Consider the following 15,492-nt stretch of genomic DNA (forward strand, 5'->3'; position numbering starts at 1 on the left):
GTTCTCTGCAGCACCAACGAGGAAAGGACCAGCTACACTGGCGCCCTCTGTGGTCTAGGGTGGAACGTCCAGTCTCAGGAGGCTGTCCTGCCTGAACGTGACATAGAGCTCGCCTTTGATGTCAAATTCAATATAGCGGACATCCGAGGTAGCTAACACCCTTGTAGTTCCTGCGTCAGTCCATTTAAATCAATATTTATCATAAAACATGAGTCATAACCAGTGTTTTGTGTTGGATCAGATCAATGCGTTGCGTGGTGCCATCAACCGTCTGGTGTGTGAGGGGCCCAACGGTCCTCTGCACCTGACAGGATCAACAGCCTGCAGAAGGACTGTTGCGAATGCCTCGTCAGGTTATTTACCAAGTCACCCCCTCGGGAAGACCTCGTTCCTGTGTACTATGAGGAACCAAATAAATGGAACCAGGTATGGCTTGAATTCATGGTGTAATGTTATTTTTCCCCACTTCAATCAAATCAGTCCTGATTTTATATAGAAAGTAAGGCCCATACTTAACTATAATTTCTAGTGTTCAAACAATTATATTGAACGTGTATGTGTGACTATTTTGTGTGTGTGGTGTTTGTGTGCAGGTGGATCCCAGTCAGAAGATGGAGATTGTCCAGAAGGAAGATGGAAAGAACGAAGGTGTCCTGTTCCAGCTACACCCTGTCACACTGCTCAACATGTGAGGCCATTCTAAAGCAGCAACCAGAAGCACAGCATGCTGTTTTCACCTTGACTACCATTATTTATGTTTTACAAGATTTTCTTATGAAACCCTCAGGGAGGACATTCTCTTTTGGTAATTGTGGTATTTATTTGGATCATTTTTGCACATGGCCCTGCCATGCTTCTCATGTCCTGAGTTTTTCTTCAGCTTTACTATTGCTGTGTTATATGTTTGGAAAGTATAACTTTCTAATTTTAGGATATAAATCATTGATATTCAAGGAATGGAACTCCTTTTCTTTTGTATAAATTAATCGACTTAAAGTCAAGGTATGGTGCTAGCTTTAGTTTAGTGACCTGACAGCCAAGTTAAATTTGTCACCTCAGCATACACGCAACAGGAAAGAGCCTTCTGTGCCAGAAGGTATCTATGTTTGTTCATAGAATGTTATTTCAAATCACTTTGGATATTTATCCAGTGTTGTATGCACTCTGTACCATTACGAAACATCTCGTATGTCCTAATATTTCTAACTGCTCTCGTCAACTTCTTTTTTGTCTTGGACCCTATTTTTAGTAATGCATCTGAAAAATGATAACATTATACATCAAGGAACATTTATTTGTCTTCTGTAATTAAATACATACTGTAACTATAAGTGCAAATAGTTAGACCAGGGTCTAAGAACTACATTGAGTATAGGTGAACATAGTACAAAGTTGGACAGTTAATTCAAACAAGCTAAATATCATCAGATACTCCTTGTCTTCATAGTAGTTGACCAACAGTACCTAAAACATGATATTGTGTGTAGTTATGCAAAAAAAAAATACAGTTACCACATCAAATGATTCCGTGCTTGAAAACAAAGGAAATCATTGATATTTATTGACTATATATATATATATACTGAGAGAAGCCCCACCAGCTAACTCAGAAACATGAAGCAGTATTTAACATTGGCAGCAGAGCATTTCTGTAGGCATATCGCTTTTTTTGTGCCAAACCTTAGTTTGTTGTAAGCACTGAAGGAAAATAAAAACTAGTGTGAAAACTGCACGAAAGATACAAAATAATATTTACTCAAGGCTTGACTTCATGCGCTTAATAACAAGCAACACAAAAATACATTTTCTTCCAAATTGTGTACTTGTCTACCTAGACTTATCTTAAACATGGGTGATTGACTGTGTGTGTGTTAACCATTCTAGACAGTTTTGGGGTCAAGGCTTCTCCAGTGGTTGGTTTTAGAGAACACCTTCTAGATGACATAGTACTACCCCCAGATAATGACAAGGCTATCCAACAATGATCAAGCTGGACTCCACTGTTAGCAAGACGCAGGTCTACTCTTCCTTTCGCTTGGCCCCAGGGATCTTCGCCTGGATCCTGTCGAGACAAAACATGGAGGTCATCACTCTGATACAGTGTTAAACTTTTCTAGTTTGTATCAATATGAACATCATTCCAATCTATTTTATAGTGGGATGTTCCAGGGACTAGTGTGTTTATTCTCGAGTAAAAAAGGTCATAGCTTCTACTCACTTCCCCACCACAGAGTTCACTTGGGTCCGTATTAGTCCCACATATTGGTCAATCTGTGCCTGAGGGTGAAGAGAGAAATTATTTGGATTACATAAAAATAAAAATAAATCTTTATCCTATTACTCAACAATATGAAAGTAGACCTAATTAAAAGCAAGTCTTTCTATAAATCTAATGGGTAGAATAGACCTCTTCAGAATGGCATGACTGCCAGAGTTTATACTTCTCTGTAATACCAACTACCCCACCGAAGACATTCTTTAAAAAAAGTATACTCTGTCATAAGACTTTATATGGGCAAATAAAACTCAGAATAAAAAGGAACGTTTTAGATCTTCCTAAGTCTGAGGGTGGTTTTAACCTTCCAGACTTGGACTTGTATCAACTCACCACCCAGGGCTTTTACTTGTGACATATTGTTAAATGCACTAAAGAGTAACAATGGGCACATATTGAAGATGCACATTATTATCCCCAAAATATTTTTGTGTGTATTTTCAAAGGATTAAGCTAAGAACATTAAACTTCATAGTTAACACTATAACAACAGGGAAGAAAATTAAATGTATTCTACAAGAACCAATATCACTCCCTAAAAACACAACCCTATGAAACAATCCTTGGATAGCTTTACAGAATTAACTATTGGAACCTAGACTTAAAAATAACTGATATTGGTATAAAATGGAGGGAATGTTGGAACATAACTAACCAAAATTACAGTTAACTAAACTGTATGCTTAATCCAGTATATTAATATATACAATTTATTACACAAGACAAATTCACAAATTCTACACCACAACAGCAAAGTCATGTCGTAAGTGTAAAACTAACAATGACTATAACATTCCCAGAAGGCATGGATTATTCAATTCAAAAGTTATGGCCAGAGTTAGAATTGTGGCTGTCAGAAGTATTACAATGTCCATTTATTTACTTTTAATCCATCTGCATATTTCAAGACATGGCATATGAGGGTGCAGTGAGATACCTGACTGGTTGGATGATACTTTTCTTGTCAATCCTTTTGAAAAACTGAACTGGAAATCAACCAATCCTCCATGGTTAACACAATGGAAAGGTCAAATGCTTTATTATCGAAATGTTTAGAGCCCGGGTGACAGTGAGAATCAAAATGGTACAGTTTGAGGACATATGGCGGTGAGTGTGCGGGCGCTGCAGATGGGCGTGTGAGTCTGGGCACGTGTGATGTTGATGTTTGTATGACTATGTTTGTATGTGTGTGTTTTGTATTGTATTTTATTTTTTATTTTTTTACATGTACAGTACATGTGTTCTAGAGAGTGAGGGGAAGTTCTTACCTGGTTTTTCTCATAGACAATGGGCATGCTGAACATGGCCACCACGGCTGTATGGGAAGAGAGTGAGCGCGTATTGAAGCAGTTAGACCTGGAGTGTCCCGCTGGGAATATTCTCATGTACACATTGTGTCAACAAAGCCCCAGCTCAGAGACTTAACAAAAATATGAGATCACGTCTTCAGTTGTGAATAAATCCTTTGAACAAGGCCTTTAATGAATTGACCTCTGGAATTTCATAATATTGATTTTTTTAGGATGTGACTAATCCTAATCTAGGAAATCGATTGTTTTTGCTCAAAAGGGCAGAACGATCAATAATCCACTGATACAGAATTTATACATATTTCAGTAAAACTCTTACTGGTTCCATGAAGAACCAAATGTGATGAGGCAACCATCAGGCTGTCTGAGTTGCTCTTGTCAGGTCATGTTTCCCTGCACCACAGCGTGTGTTCTCACTGTGTTGGGTTAACCATTGACTGACACTGGGGTACTGTGATGCTTGCTTATTACAGCCCACTCCCCTGATTATAGTACATACTCAGATTGGCTCTGTGATGGTGTAAATGGAGGTTTCAATATGATTCATTATATTACATTTGATAAAATGTATGAGCTGTATGTCAGGCTGAACATGGTGTGCAGTGGAGAGGTGCAGAGCTGAGTATAACAGCTACAGTAGCCAGTCGTAGAAGGATCCTCACCCAGAATAAGCAGAGTCAGGCCATTGAAGAGAGCGCCCACATAGGTCAGCAGCCACATCAGGACAGCAAACTGCAACACAGGGTAAAAACATTTAACTATTGGCACTGCTTAAACAAACCCACCCCCACAATTTATGAGGTTTGACTGAAGGTATGTCATAATACAATTATTTGATGTTTTAAGTGTAACTTAATGTTTGACAGCAGGAATAGTACTGAGATGACATATGTTAAAGAGTGTAGTGTTGGTAAGATGGTTGTGTCCACCATGTCATTATTATTATTATGTTTTTTACCCCCAATTTCGTGATATCCAATTGCGATCCAATTACGATAACCGGCCGCCCTATGGGACTCCCGGTCACGGCCGGTTATGACACAGCCTGGGATCAAACCCGGGTTTGTAGTGACGCCTCAAGCACTGCGATGTAATGCCTTAGACCGCTGCGCCACTTGGGAGACAATGTCATTATTTTAAGCCCAGAGGCGAGAGTGAGGCTGACCTTCAGTGAGTCGATGAGGTCCTGGACCAGGAACAGCCTACGGAGCTCCTTCATACTGGTGTTGGCGTAGAGCAGAGCCTTGTCAGCATATTTACCGATCTGATCCTGGGACAGAGAGATCTCCACCTCCAGATAAGATCTGTAGGGAAGAAGTACAACAGACTATTAGTGTCCAGGCTAAAGTGGCATTGCAAAAAAGATAGTGAATGTTTAAATGTCAGATTATTTCATGTGCTGAGTAAACACAGATCCTGTATCCTCCCTAACTCACTTGAATGGGTGCCCTTCATCGGTCTTCTGCACGGCCTGAAGCACAGACTTGTAGATCCTGAAGCTGATGGTGGCAGAGAGGGCAGCCAGGGCTAAGTAGGCTCCCACGCTGACCACACTGAACTGGGTCAGAGAGAAGAGCAGCAGGAGCACGCTGCCAAACACAGCTCCAGACTGCTTCACGTTCCTCCAGGAGAGCAGGTCCATGGCTGGGGGAGGACAGAGACAGACAGGAGAGCAGGGTTAGGATCCAGTGTTAGACCAGCATTACACACTACAGCAGGGATCCCCAACTGGCGGGCCGAATTTGGCCCCCCAACTATTTTGGGGGGGACATAAAGACTAAAAACACATCAGTTCCAAGTGATTTTAATCTTGGAAATCTGTTCTAAAGTATTCCCACGCATAATAGAAAGAGATGTGATCGTACACAAATGCAAACAAGGTTTTAAATGTTTGTTTTAGTCAAATATCTGTTTGGGCTTCTTGCGGTCAATTTGCAGTCTACAAATGATGTTCTGGCCCCCTGACTATTCACTCAAGAAATAAAATTGTCCAGAAGCTGAATCTAATTGATGATCCCTGCACCATGATTACAGAGACCGTTTGATGGCCCATCTGTGGGGTGACTGGGGTCACCCCAACATGACACAGTATGACCCAACCGTAGGGTCACCCCAACATGACACAGTATGACCCAACCGTAGGGTCACCCCAACATGACACAGTATGACCCAACCGTAGGGTCACCCCAAAATGACCCAACCGTAGGGTCACTACAGAATGACACAGGGATAGAATAACCACAGTGCTCAATAGTGTTCCTTACCACGTCTACGTTGTGATATCCTTTACAGCAGTAATCCCAGTGTACCCCAGGCAGTTAGGTCAGATAACCTCAGAGGCTCCTGACTTGTGGGATTTTGCTCTAACCTATGTTTTATTGCGTTTGTTTGAGCTGTCGAATAAACGGAGGAGTGAATGTGTCAAAGTGAAAACCTTTATATCCTGCTTCTTTTCGCATATATATATATATATATACTACCGTTCAAAAGTTTGGGTTCACTTAGAAATGTTGTTGTTTTTGAAAGAAAAGCTAATTTTTTGGTCCATTAAAATAACATAAAATCGATCAGAAATCCTGAAAGCATTTCACTGTAAGGTCTACACGTGTTGTAATCAGCGCATGTGACTAATACAATTTGATTTGATCTGATCTATGGATTCCACATTACTGGGAATACAAATATGAATCTGTTGGTCACAGATACCGTAAAAAGTAGGGGTGTGGATCAGAAAACCAGTCAGTATCTGGTGTGACCACCACTTGCCTCACGCAGCGTGACACATCTCCTTCGCATAGAGTTGATCAGGCTGTTGATTGTGGCCAGTGGAATGTTGTCCCACTCTTCAATGCCTGTGAGAAGTTGCTGAATATTGGCGGGGACTGGAACACGCTGTTATACGCGTCGATCCAAAGCATCCCAAACATGCTCAATGGGTGACATGTCTGGTGAGTATGCAGGCCATGGAAGAACTGGGACATTTTTAGCTTCCAATAATTGTGTACAGACCCTTTTGACAACATGCTGAAACATGAGGCGATGGCAGCAGATGAATGGCATGACAATATGCCTCAGGATCTCATCAACGTATCTCAATGCATTTAAATTGTGTTCGTTGTCCGTAGCTTATGCCTGCCCATACCATAACCACACCGCTACCATGGGGCACTCTGTTCACAACGTTGACATCAGCATACCGTCGCCCACACGACGCCATCTGCCCGGGCATGGAGAACACACTTCAGTGTGCCAGTGGCCCTCAACGGTGAGCATTTGCCCACTGACGTAGGTTACGACGCCAAACTGCAGTCAAGTCCCTAGTGAGGACGACGAGCACTCAGATGAGCTTCCCTGAGGTTTCTGACAGTTTGTGCAGAAATTCTTCGGTTGTGCAAACCCACAGTTTCATCAGCTGTCCAGGTGGCTGGTCTCAGACGATACCGCAGGTGAAAAAGCCAGATGTGGAGGTCCTGGGTTGGAGTGGTTACACGTAGTCTGCTGTTGTGAGGCCGTTTGGACGTACTGCCAAATTCTCTAAAACGATGTTGGAGGTGGCTTATGTTAGAGAAATTAACATTCAATTCTCTGGTAACAGGTCTGGTGGACATTCCTGCAGTGAGTATGTCAATTGCACACTCCCTTGTGTGACAAAACTGCACATTTTACAGTGGCCTTTTATTGTCTCAGCAGAAGGTGCACCTGTGTAATGACCATGCTGTTTAATCAGCTTCTTGATATGCCTCACCTGTCAGGTGGATGGATTATCTTGACAAAGGGGAAATGCTCACTTACAGGGATGCAAACAAATTTGTGCACAAAATTTGAGAGAAATAAGCTTTTTGTGCAAATGGAACATTTATTTTCTTTCAGCTCATGAAACATGGGACCAACACTTTACATTTAACTAGGCAAGTCAGTTAACAACACATTCTTATTTACAATGACGGCCTAGGAACAGTGAGTTAACTGCAGAACGACAGATTTTTACATTGTCACCTCAGGGATTCGATCTAGAAACCTTTTGGTTACTGGCCCAACGCTCTAACCACTCAGCTACCTGCCATGTTCAGTATACATCCAATTCAATGGTGTCTTAAAAGACTGGCGCCATGTCTTGCTATTTATGGTTTTTGGGCCTAAGACTCAGTATGTTTTCAGCCCCCAACAAAGACGGCAAAGGTTTGTCACCCCTGGATTAGGCCTGAGTCAGTGTACCGTTCCAGCTCAGCTCAAGTGACCCCCACAGCCCTCTCCTGTGTTGGCTGGAAACCCAGTTTCCATGAGAAAAGTGTCTGGTTCACCCACAGTTGTGAGCCAGCTCCTCCACATCCAGTGACTGTGGCTCAGTGTACATTCATGTATTTCAATGTTCAACTGTTGATGTGACACCTGCAAGCCCTCTGTTTTACGAGGAGGAGGAGACAAAGCCTGTTCCAAAGAGTTTGTGCTCCTGTTCCATAGAGGAGTGAAAAACTGCTGCGTGCTCTGGGTGTCTTCTCCTTCCTCCCTAAACCCTCCTGTCTGCCCATCCGCCTTCCTGCTCTAATTTTAGCTATGGAGCTGTGAGCGGCACAGAGATGATGGCCATCTTTATTTTCTAACAGGCATCTGCGGATGCCAAAAAGGTGTTCTAAAGCTGGGTGCTGAAAGGACTCTAATTTTACCACCACTGACCCTCGCTTTGTGAGGGATGGGTGCACATTTTGCCATACCCCCATAATCATCTGCCCAAATCATCAATACTGAGCTTCCCTTCTCAATAACCAATACGGACTGACCTCTTTCCCTGTAATCAATAACTACTCAATAAGGCTGGATTACCACCCCTTCATCTATAATATTCAATTTCTATCTGACTGAGTGCCACTCCCTATAAACCCACTGTTACTAGTCAGAAACTCACTCTATGATCTGCCATTTATCTACTGTATTGCTTAAAATGGAGATGCAAAAAAAGAATAATTCACACACGCACCAAGCGAAGCAGCCATAAAACAGACAGGCAGGACAGCAATGCCGGAGAGACTTGACATACAGCAGCATATGTGCATTGTGATCTGATCTACAGATTGCACAAAGAGAGAAAATCTTTAGCTAGTGCAGTAGAAGCGTGTGTACTGACCTGCGGCTCCCATGGCTGAACAGGGACAGAGGCAGCTGCTTTATCCACAGACAAAAGAAGAGCATGAAGGGGGAGTGGCCACAAGCACACCAGCTAGTCATTGGTCTGGGGGAGGGTTAAGGGGATCGGTTGCCAGAGACCTGAGCTCCGATCCAGCACACACTCGTACACACACCCTCTCAGTGAGCTCTTTATTAAAGACTGCCAAGCAAGGGCAAAATGAAAGTGACTATCTTATTCAAAATGGTGGATGGATCTCCCTCCACCAGACAGGAAGATGGAATTCTTTCCGATCATTTATTCTCTTATCTATAGCCCGCAGCATGTGACTTCATTGGCAGTATACCATCTACTGAGTGGGTTTCTCAGCAGATCTGCAACGTCTGTGAGGGTGTTATATGACCTTACAGTGAGGATGAAAGATGCAGGCTGAAATGTACTGCTCTATTAAAATGCTTCAGCTCTGTGAGGATCTGGTGAGCACCTGCCTGATGCAATTACCATAGCTACGGTGCTGCAGTTTCTCCCCCTCCACTCACAGGTAGAGGAAGGAGGAGGAAGGAGAGAGTGAGAGGAAGGAGAGAGAGATAGATAGATGGCGGGAGAGAGCGAAAGCACTCCATGGGAAACTGAGACAGATTCACTTGCTCTGAATATGTGGAATGAGGGACACATAACGTGTCTACACCGACACACACCCAGCCTTTATTGTTCAACACAAAAGGACAAAGGGATGGTTTAACATAGAGGCAGGAAGCCGTCAAAACAACAGACACATATGTCATGGACATGGTTTCTAAAAGCTGCTGATAGAATCTGACACGGTTTAAATACCATAATAAAGGCTTAATGGAATTTGATGGCTGAGTTTGGGTTGTCATCTAAAATGCCAATTGTTGAATCATATTACAAATCATGCAACTGTCTGGAACTAGCCTACATTTTCTTTTACTGACAAAATACTGCCACCCGAAAAAGAAAAAAAAATTGTTTTAAAAAACGCGTTTTCAAACTAGATGGTAATTTTGCATTAAGTAAAAAATGTTTATCTGGTTAAAAGTATTTTTGTGGTAGTTGAACCAATTGATTGGTCGAAACTATTTCTGTTCTGATTTCATATCTGGGTCGCAGAGAAGTAGATTTCATAATATCTTAGAAGATATTTCTGTTCTGATTTGAATAGCAGAGAAGTAGACTAATATTTAATACACTAAGTTGTTAGGAAAGTGGTCAAAGTAGTGGATGTGTCAAAAGTTACATTAATGACTAATTGTGTCATTCTTAGAATGTGCTCCCCCTGTGCTGTAGTTAACAAATTCAAAGTTTCAAGGCAGTCAGTGGGAAGTTAGCCTACTACAGTTGGGTGATATTACATAGCATCATCTACTGACGATGATTGACTGCCATAGTCGATGGTGATGACACAGTGATGTGACAGATGATGGTTTAGAATTTTAACTTTACTGGCGCTGCGCAGTGAAGAACGGCGTCTCGCGGCACACAGCAGGGGAGCACGCAAGTGACATTCCCGAGTAATTTGCCTTTTCCTATTTTTTAAAGCCTATTTAAATAAATACTTTTTGTTATATACAGAGCGCAAGAGAGAAATGTAGACCAGACAGAGAGAATTCCACCAAAGCAGCGCAAAAGGTCCAGTCAGAAAATATTGTTTCTCTCTCTCTCTGTCGGACATTCATTGACTTTCTTGTGTCTAGCTGTAAAAAAAATGTGGTTGCCTATATTCCCCTCTCTTTCCATTCGATAGGCTATGAATATGACTTTGGGCTATAGGCTACACTTTCATCATTTTATGCATGGCTTTCTCCCGATCAAACAATGAATGTAACAGAGTTCAATCTCAAAGAGTTATTTGAGTAACCTAAAAATGTAAAAGGTAGCCAGGGTAATAATGAGAGAAAACAAACAACATCAATAGCCTATAGAAAACATCTAATGGCCAGTTTAATAAAGTTTAAGCTTATTAAGAAAGAGATGATCCATGCGGACCGGGAAAATCCCTCCACGCGAAGTTGAAAACCAAATGGCCAATAACCTATCCTCCTACTAGGTCTATCATAGAAGCTTTAAGACAAGTTAAAGTTATTTAGCTTATTCCCCAAATGTTCGAGCCTAAGAAGGTGTTGTCCTAAAGTCGCCACTTTCAAAAATAACAAGAATGAAAGTCTATAGCTTAGGCTATTCTTAAATCACAGCTTTATAAGCGATAGTTTGTGCTCTAATACTATTATTGTCAGGTATGCGTAAATGGTTGTAAAGGAGTCAGGTGCAGGAGAGCAGATATGGTGTAGCCAACGGAGCCTTTTATTTTGGCGAAACAAAAACACACGGCAAAGTGAACACGAAATAACAATACGTTAACGTAACCCAGTATGTTAACGTAACCCAGCGCAACAGACTAACGTGCGCAATACATGAAACAGAATAAACAATACCACACAAAGACATGAGGGAAACAGAGGGTTAAATACACAACACATGAGGGAAATGAGAACCAGGTGTGTGGGAAAACAAGACAAGACAAATGGAAAATTAAAAATGGATCGATGATGGCTAGAAGACCGGCGACGTCGACCGGCGAGCACCGCCCGAACAAGGAGGTAAAAATTATTTCTTTCTTTATTATTTTACAATTATTTTATGAGGCAAATAAATCCATTATTATTCAGTTTTGAACGGGGTAGACTGCCTCTATCCAGCCCATGATGTTAACCTAACTCACTACGATAACATGCTGACCACACTGCTCGTGTTATTCACTGCTCGCATTACTCATGTTATTCAATCATTGCGTGTGCGTAGCCAGGCGCTAAAATTGAACTTGGTTCTATTTGTGACACTTAACTTGCTGCAAGTCCTGCCTTTCCTACCTCCTCATTGTTTTTTTAGGAGCATATCCTACGTGGGTGATTGAAAAATGAACTGAGGTCGACACTCCAATCTAGTCGGTAGTGGTAATGCACCTTCAAGTTGGTTACCAACCTCCATATAAAGTCCAAAGAAGAAGAAGAAGCCTAAAGTAGGAGAGATCACTAGAAACGAACTCGGTTTACCATTTTATCTGTGGATTAATTGTCAGAGTAGAAGACCTTTGTCTTGTTTTGCTCACTTTGTACAAAATAATAAAATGCAGTACTACAGGATATTTCTTAACGTAGCTCTTTATTAGCCAGCTATAACTGGCATGTTCACGTATCGCCAACCAGGATCAAACTGACCATGACCTAACCATTTGGGTGGTCTTAACCAATCATAGCACAGTATGATATGGCGGTAAAATGCATCCAATTATAATTCAGTATGTTTACACATATGAATATTACATCCCCCTTCTTTTAAAACATAAGAAAAATGTTTACATATTCTAAGCGTTTCTTTTGAAAACATGCTCTGCAGTTTGAACTCAAGGTAAGTAACCATTTATATTGCATACTACACCAACTGAATCAACATAGACTCTGAAACAATGATCCAACATACTATTACTTTTCGAACAAGGGATTCTCAGCAACTCAGCTTTCACAGTGGAAATACATCTTAACATTTCAAACAAATAAAATACCAAAGCATTTCAAGTGAACTTTCAATAACAAGTTTACAGTCTGGAACTCTTTTAGGGCAGCGATCCGCCTACACCCTTTGACATTTCACAGGTCTAGGACAGCTCTGGGCTTGACCTCTCTTCCTGACCTTGTGCGATATGATGCTGAGCATGCTTCTGTGTCAGTCAACAGTTCTTGTGGTGTTGCAGGTAAGTATGGTGTATGTTGTGCTGTGTGTGTGTTTAGTCCATCACGTTCTCTTTCAGGGGAACATTCATCTCATCAGTGTGTTGTTCTTTTGTGTTCAGTAGGTGAAGACGATTGCGGCGGTACACCGCTCCTTCTGCGGTGTGGACGTGATATGAACGTTCAGTGTCAGCTGGCTGGATGACGACTGCTGGCTTACAGAGGCCATGCTCTTGGATTCTAACTGACTCTCTGTCGATCAGTGGTGGCAGTAGTCTAGCTGACCTGTTGTAGTAACGCTTTTGTTGTTGTCTCTGTGCACGTTTTCCATGCATTTCCTTGTAGCTGACGACCTCAGGTTGCAGCTGCTGGTTGGTGCTGGGAAGGATTGAGTCTGCGGCTCATCAACAGCTGGGCTGGTGATTTGAAGTTGTCAACTGGAGTGTTGCGGTATTCAAGGAGACTGCGGTAGGGGTCTCTCTTGTCTCCTTTTGCTATATCCATGAGTGATTTAGCAATCTGCACAGATTTTTCAGCAAGGCCATTACTTTGAGGGTAATGCGGGCTTGTGGTGACATGTGTGAACTCCCATACTTTTGTGAAGGATTCAAACTCATTTGATTTGTAACAGGGCCCATTGTCAGATATTAAAGTCTCTACAATGCCATGCCTGGCAAAGGCTGCTTTCAGCTTGTGTATCACAGCTGCAGATGTGGTGCTGTGAAGCTTGTCGTGTTCGAAGTATCTGCTGTAGTAGTCCACTGTTACGATGTAGTCCTCGTTGTTCCAGTTAAACAGATCGGTTGCCACGACCTGCCAGGGTCGGTCTGGGATACAGTGAGGTAACATTGGCTCTTTGGTGTTTGAGGGGCGTCATTCAAGACATATGGCGCATTTACCAACAATGTCCTCTATTTGTTTGCACATTCCGGGCCAAAACAAAATGTCCCGTGCTCTCTGTTTGTACTTTTCCATGCCCATGTGTCCAGCATGGATCTTTGTCAAAATCTCTTCTCTGAGACTGGTAGGAATAATGATTTTCTCTCCTTTGAAAATTATTCCGTTGATCTGTGATAGTTCATCACGATGGTTCCAGAATTCTGAGACGCTCTGAGGGAATTTTCTCCTCTCCTCAGGCCATCCATCTTGTATGACTTTCCTCAGCTGTGCGAGTTGCGAGTTCTTTTCTGTTTCTGCTTGGATCTCCTTCAGTTTTGTGTCACTAACTGGTAAGTTGCTGTACACAGTGTGCACTTGCATGTCCATGCCTTCACTGAGGCTGCTGTCATTATAGGTAAGAAACTTCCTGGAGAGTGTGTCTGCGACAGGGATGTCTTTGCCTGGACGGTGAGTGATTGTGAAGTCGTATTTTTGTAGTTGAAGGATCATTCTCTGTAGCCTTGGCGGGGCTGCGGCTAGTGGTTTCCTCATAATTGACTCAAGGGGCTTGTGGTCGGATTCCACAATGACTTGTCGTCCATATATGTACCGATGGAAACGTTTCCATCCGAACAGAATGGCGTAGAGCTCCTTTTCGATTTGAGCATAGTTGATTTTACAGTCTGTGAGACATTTGGAAGCGTAGCCGATGGGCTTTCCTTCTTGCAGTAGCACTGCACCTAGTCCATACTTCGACGCGTCCACTTAAAGTCTGAGCTCTTTGTCGGGGTCGTAGTAGGCAAGGATTGGTCCTGGTTCTCTCGTGATCAAGTCTTTCACATTCTGGAAAGCAATGTCGTGTTGCTTGTCCCAGAGAAACTCACTGGACTGCTTTAGCAGTTGACGCAGGGGTGCATTAGCATTGGAGAGGCTGGGTGCGAACTTGGCTAAGTAGTTGACCATGCCAAGCACTGTTTCCAGCTCTGCACGGTTCTTTGGTGGCTCCATTTCTTTTATGGCTAAGATCTTCTGTGGATCTGGCTTGATTCCAGTCGCTGTAAGAAGATGTCCGAAGTAGCTGACCTCTGTAGCGCCGACTGTGCTCTTCTCGGGGTTGAGCCGAACTCCTCTCTCGCGGGACCTTTGCAGCATCGCGCGGAGGTTTCGGTCGTGCTCCTCTTTGGTTCGACCATAGACAAGGATGTCGTCCATAATTGCCACAACTCCGTCGAGGCCTTCGTACACTTCGTCGATCTTTCGCTGAAACTTGTCTTGGGCTGAGATAATCCCAAAAGGCAGGCGACGGAACCTGTAGCGTCCAAACGGTGTGTTGAATGTTGTGAGCTTAGATGACTCTTCTGTGAGCTTGATAGCCCAGTAGCCTGATCTAGCGTCCATGACACTGAAGTAGTGTACTCCCGCTAGCTTGTGTGTGATGCCATCTAGCGTCGGTAAAGGATAATGGGGGCGTTTGATAGCCTTGTTCAAGTCTCTTGGGTCGAGACATACTCGGAGATTGTCTGTCTCTACTGGTGCTGTCACTGATAAAACTAGCTTGATGAGGTCCATGTCTGAACATGGTTTAAGACCTAGCACTGCAGGTGCTCTAGTGTCAACAACATAAAAGTCCAACATCATGTCACTTTCCTTGTATTTGCATTTGAAAGTGCATGTGCCTTTTACTGGGAGCTGTTCACCACCATAACCAGTCAGTCTGCACGTGGTGGGCTGTAGCTCGCATTCAGATGTCAAGCTGTGGTACTTATTCAGAGGAATAATGTTTACTTGTGCACCAGTGTCTAGTTTGAACTTTAGTTCTGTGCCTTGAGTTCCTATCTCAATGTCAGCAAAGGCTTGCTCTGTCTCTGATATTTGACTTTTCTGTGTCACTGAATCAATAAACAGTTCATCAGCGTTTGACTCTTTGATTGACATTTCATCTTCACTCACTGTGTGTACTGTTTTTCCACGGTAAGCTCTGCACACTTTTGCAAAGTGATTCCATTTTCCACATTTAGTACACTGTTTGCCTTTAGCTGGGAAATTTCTTTGTTCGCCATGCACTTCGTATCCACAATATCCACATGTTTTGGGGCGTGTTGAGTCTGTCGCTCTGTTTTGGAGTTATGTCTCTCTCTCTGTTCTAAAACGCGCTCTCTG

At 42.6% G+C, this 15,492-nt stretch overlaps 1 protein-coding gene and 1 pseudogene across 3 annotated transcripts in view; one reads left to right on the forward strand and one right to left on the reverse strand.

Moving 5' to 3' along the window:
* The window catches only part of LOC129813356 (ATP-dependent RNA helicase TDRD9-like), a 36,560-nt pseudogene extending 35,385 nt beyond the window's left edge, over positions 1 to 1,175 (forward strand).
* Positions 1,176 to 1,268: 93 nt separating this feature from the next.
* The window catches only part of rtn1a (reticulon 1a), a 47,732-nt gene continuing 33,508 nt past the window's right edge, over positions 1,269 to 15,492 (reverse strand). For 2 of the 3 annotated variants that reach the window (XM_055864991.1, XM_055864992.1), the window contains 6 exons: positions 5,022 to 5,229; positions 4,751 to 4,889; positions 4,248 to 4,317; positions 3,544 to 3,590; positions 2,219 to 2,277; positions 1,269 to 2,062 (listed from right to left, as the gene is read on the reverse strand). In XM_055864991.1, coding sequence (XP_055720966.1) covers positions 2,020 to 2,062; positions 2,219 to 2,277; positions 3,544 to 3,590; positions 4,248 to 4,317; positions 4,751 to 4,889; positions 5,022 to 5,229 — 566 coding nt within the window. In that variant the 3' untranslated portion in view covers positions 1,269 to 2,019. Of the gene's footprint in view, positions 2,063 to 2,218; positions 2,278 to 3,543; positions 3,591 to 4,247; positions 4,318 to 4,750; positions 4,890 to 5,021; positions 5,230 to 8,707; positions 8,815 to 15,492 lie in introns of those variants that run through there. The other variant, XM_055864993.1, reaches the window with a different exon arrangement.

This window comes from Salvelinus fontinalis, chromosome 16 (genome assembly GCF_029448725.1).
Source record: "Salvelinus fontinalis isolate EN_2023a chromosome 16, ASM2944872v1, whole genome shotgun sequence".
NCBI classification, from domain to species: domain Eukaryota; kingdom Metazoa; phylum Chordata; class Actinopteri; order Salmoniformes; family Salmonidae; genus Salvelinus; species Salvelinus fontinalis.